This window comes from Montipora foliosa, chromosome 11, assembly GCF_036669935.1.
Source record: "Montipora foliosa isolate CH-2021 chromosome 11, ASM3666993v2, whole genome shotgun sequence".
Classification (NCBI taxonomy): domain Eukaryota; kingdom Metazoa; phylum Cnidaria; class Anthozoa; order Scleractinia; family Acroporidae; genus Montipora; species Montipora foliosa.
The window spans coordinates 30144463-30149462 of NC_090879.1; the positions used below are offsets into that span (position 1 = coordinate 30144463).

The following is a 5000-nucleotide window of genomic DNA, read 5'->3' on the forward strand; positions in this document are numbered from 1 at the left end:
ATTTCAGGGTTTGGAGTGAAAGATCAAATCGACTAACTCAATGTTATACATGTACCCAATTCAATACTTTGGGAATAAATTATTTTGTTCCAGGTAGTATTCCATATCCGATTTAAATATGAGTACGACATTATAATGCAAATACAATAAACAAAAAAATCTTAATCCCGAGAGTTTTTAATTGGGTGCAACATTGAGTTAGCCGATTTGGTCTATTATGGAAATTTACAGATTTTTCCCAAGGTGTTCTCATAGATAAGCCACACCCCCAATTTTGGACAAATTTTTATGGTAAAAAACATGCGGCTTATAGCGACTTTTGCGTGACCTTGTAAAAGTTGTTCGCGATTTGTTTCACTGACCAATGTTTGGCAAGATTAAAACAAAGTTTCTCCTTATTCTCGCCAAGGAAACACCAAATATGGGCAGTAAACATTTTGACTACCCAATCACATTACTGCATTTCAAATGACGTTAAAGCTGTACCCCTCCAAATTGTTATTTGATAGTTACGCTGCTGCTGTTTTCATAACATTTTCTTCGGTCTCCACGCTATCAGATGGATGGATTGGCATCCCATCCAGGGGGGAGTAGAAATACTCCTAGTCGCTTCATGCCATGGAAACCGGGATAAGCTCCGGCCTGGTGGGCCACTTGGCTCGTATTACCTCTCACTATCAGAATGCCCAGTGATGAAAAAAGGTTACCTAAAATGTTTGCAATTAGTTGCCGATGATGGATTAGATGAGACGTCACGCACGATTCCTGTTCCCGAGTGATCAACATTCAATTTCAGATGCTGCCCATATGAAAAAAAAAAGGGTCTCCATTTTATTCATGCCTTAACTTACCCACATCTATCGAATGCGCACAAAATCGTCATTTTCGCCATAGTTTATACAGTTGGCTGGGTCGCGATTGAGGCCTGTAAAGGTCCTAGATGTTACCGGGAATTGTACGCGACGAATGATTTGCCAGCAAACAGTGAGACTTGTAAATTCCAGCTCTTAGATGGGCAAAACACGTCCTTCTGTTATTGATTGAGTTTATCTCCATTCTCAGCTCGATACATCGTGCACAACTCTCTTTGGGGGTCAGTATCGACCATCTCACAATCTCTTGATGGAGCACCGTTTAGCATGGTAACGTCATTCAGTGATGGTACTGTCGATAATAGCACTGGGATAGCATACTTCTACTTGTCAGCTTTTGATCCAGTGGTACATAACATAAAATCAAATAACTTGGCCAGTTTCTCAATTTCGGAGGCACAAAGTGATTACTGCAAAGAGCATGGCTGGGATCCAGAGTTACCACTCTGCGCTAGAGTTACGCTCAATGGAAAGGTGACTTAATATTAAGTTTAGCAAGCATAGATCAAGCAGTGGGCATTTTATTCACTCGCAAAAGCAGTGATCAAACTCGTCTCATGGGAAGAAAGCACTTAAGAGAGAAGCAAGCAGTAAGGATTGGGATAACTTTGTACAGTAACTTTCTAATAACAGCAGTAATTTTCTTTTTGCGTTTTGTTTACATTGTTCTTGTTAGAGTGCACGTGATCGTCAAGGTCATGAATGGGCTGCTAGTGGCACCTTTTAAATTTTATTTTAAAAGAAGCAAGCAGTAAGCTTTAGGAAAACTTTGTAACTTCGCAATAACAGGAGTAATTTTCCTTTGTGTTTTGTTTACATTGTTTTTGTAAGAGTGCATGTGATCTTCAAGGTCATGAATGGGTTGCATCCCAGCTGCTAGCAGCACCTAGTTACTTACAGTATGGACAGGAAAAACAAGGTTACTAAGACATTTATTATATCTCTGAGGTAACCAGGAGCGTGGCAAAGGAAAGTAGTTGAAGTCAAGTGGCACGCGCCAAAATCCGAAAAACAAATAAATAATATTGGTTTTTTTATTAGAAAGAGTTGTTTGTAAGTTTTAAACAGTTTCACAAGTTTTGTAATTTGACTTAGGCATTATGAAAAGTATGCTAGAAAATGTTTCCTAGTAAAAACAAGCGACAAAAAGTGATGACATTTCGACTGTTCTACGGTCATTTTCATGTCCAAGTTGAAGTTCATAAAAATTCTGCACATTCGTAAAATTTCTTCTGTTGAAGTGAGAAAAACTTAACGACTCGTTTACTCTAAAAATCCATTTCAAAAACTTCTTCTTGAGAGTAAGTTTCAACAGTTGTCCTTGCTTTTAACACACCTCTGGCTATTTTTACAAAACTAGTTTCGTCCCATCTTGGACGTCTTCACTAAAGAGGTCCGAGATCGGACGAAACTAGTTTTGTAAAAAATAGCCAGAGGTGTTTTAAAAGAAAGGACAACTGTTGACACTTGCTCTGAAGAAGAAGTTTTTAAAATTCCGCATATATACAAAAGAAGGCTAAAATTGTCTTCATTTTTTGTCGTTTGTTTTTACAATTAAAAGTTTATCTGCAAACTTGTTAATTCGTATTTTAGAAAATATTTCATCAAATTTTCAAATTGAGTGGGCGGGACAGTGGGCATACTGTAGAATGCGGCCCACTAAATTATTCAATCATATCGTGCATACTATCTGGGAGATATTATTGTTTGAGGTAACAAATGATAGACTCCACTCGAGTCCTTTCTTTTCTTTAGGGCCCTGATTTCGTTTGCCAATTGTAATTGCAGCTGTGTATTGTTATGTGGAATGGAAGGGTTCTAAAAAATCATTCAACTTTTGATTTTCCAGCTTCTTCATGTCCCCCCTGATGAGTTAAAGTTTGCGCAGAATGCATTATTTTCAAGGCACCCTGGGATGAAATATTGGCCAAAGTTTGATGGTGAGATTTCTTGTTAGAAATGGTAAACATGTCTGCCCTTTTTATTTGTGTTCTAACAAGAAACTATAGTCTTAAGAAAAGAGATTGCTGTACCCACAACATTCACGCAATTTATCTCCTAAACTTTGTTACTTTTTTAATAATATACATGTAAATTTTTCTCCATTTTGATTGGCTAAGAGAAATGCACTTTTCAGGTAACGCAGTGCAGAAAAGAGGTAATTTAGTGCAAAGGGACGTAACAAACCAGGCATTCTAATTGGTCAATTATTAAAGAAAGCCACAGATAGCCAGTCCAATGCTAACCCTGGGTGTTGCAAATTTAGCGTGATTATGTGATACGTATGCGTTCTTTCTGCTTAATTACGACAGGTTTCTCGATATTTTTCATGTATATTACATGTATTTAGCAATCATGTGATTTTTCTCGAGCAATTTGGAATAAATAGGCACTGGTAATTTTTTTCAAAGACTGGAAATTTTGTTTGTCTTTGAAAAAGTTTACTCGTGCTCCTTTATTGCAAATTACACTCAAAATCATGTGATTACCTATACTTATTGATGCGCAGTTGGTGCATGACTAACGGTATAGTAGGCCGTTGCTACAGCTTGAACTGAACAATAAAAATAATAATTTAAAGGGTCATTTTCACGGCCCGCTCCAGGTGCCAGCAATAAGTACCAGCCTTTTCTTACCGACCCACTAAACTCCCTAGGGAGTGAACACTGTGCGGGAGGCTGCAGGAAAAAAAAACCCCAGGCGGACCAACAGTCAGGGTTTTAAAATGACTAACGAGAAAGTGCTGCCTTTGCCATCTGCAAATTGTCAGGCGCTCTATTCTTCTCGGGTAAGGACGATAAACAATAGGCCCCAACCCACAACCTTTCGATGTTCATAACCCTATGGGACGTAAAAGAACCCACGCACTATTCGCAAAGAATAGGGCAGGGCGTTCTTGGTGTTGGGGTCTATCCACTGTAGTATACACGAGTTGTTTTTCCACGTCCAATTGGTCTATAAAAGAAAGAAAATGATTGCAAAAGGCATGCCATTAAGAAATATTACCTTTGCATCAAATCGTTTTCACTACTTACCCTTAAGGGAATGCAAACTTTTGATTGTTTTTATAAGCAAAGGAATGAGGTGGGTGGGCTAACCGTATCATTTGCTGTTGGGCTAAGGGAGCAAGGGATTCCGCAGTGGTGAGACACTCGCCTCTCACCGATGTGGCCCGGGTTCGTTTCCCAGACTCGGCGTCACGTGTGGGACTGGGTTGAAATTTGTTGTTCTCTACTCTGCCCCGAGAGGTTTTTCTCCGGGTACTCCGATTTTCCGCTCTCCTCAAAAACCAACTTACGATTTGATATGATTTGATTTCTGCACAGTAACCCCAGCGCAAAATACACCCGATACTTCATTATGCCGAGAAACCATCCCTTTACGGTATGTTCAAAGTGTTCAGTGAAAGCAGTTTGATTTTCGTTGAAATTATTGTTTCTTTCAATCAGATTGGCAAACCTTGAAGCTCAATATCACTCGTGTTTGGGTCCTAGATTACTACGGCTGTGCCGACATGATTCCTGTTGAAGAGTACTTGAAGGCCACCTTGTAGCGCGCATTGATGCTGGAAACGGTCCCCTGATTTGGTTTGCGATATTTTACTAAATTTTGGCTTTGGAATAATCAAGTAATCTGCAAAGAATCGAGATAAAAGACATTGATGCTAGATTAGATAGATTAGGGGTTTGCTTTTTATGCTGCCTCAAGCAGAATGAACGACTATTCTGCCAGCTAGTGGTCAGAAAGTTGCAAGTAGAATGAATTGCAGTCGCTTCGCCCGAAATGAGAGTCCATCAGCCCGAACTGAAAAGATGTTCCCCCGGACTATTCTTTACGATGATTTTGTTTGCTCTTCTGTTAATTTCGTATCGGGCGGAAGGACTTTTATTTTTGGCAAACCGACCTCCGGCGAATACGCTATCGGGCGAAATGACCTGCTACCACTAGAAGTAGATTTGTTTCACTAAAAATTTGCCTTTTTTTTTAACTACGGATATTTTTTCATCAATAATTTTAGACGTCTGTAATCTTGGAAAGTTGATAGCTCAATGGATAAATTTTTCACACCGTCAGACACAATAAATAAAGTAATTAGCGTTTTCATATGTGATGTGAAAAGATATATTT

At 39.0% G+C, this 5000-nt stretch overlaps 1 protein-coding gene across 1 annotated transcript in view; it reads left to right on the forward strand.

Annotated features, from left to right (window-relative positions):
• LOC137975715 (protein CREG1-like) overlaps positions 1 to 4978 on the forward strand; it is an 11645-nt gene extending 6667 nt beyond the window's left edge. Inside the window, exons 3-5 of the mRNA XM_068822877.1 lie at positions 1063 to 1346; positions 2722 to 2812; positions 4322 to 4978. Coding sequence (XP_068678978.1) covers positions 1063 to 1346; positions 2722 to 2812; positions 4322 to 4425 — 479 coding nt within the window. The 3' untranslated portion in view covers positions 4426 to 4978. The remainder of the gene's footprint in view (positions 1 to 1062; positions 1347 to 2721; positions 2813 to 4321) is intronic.
• Positions 4979 to 5000: the final 22 nt, after the last annotated feature.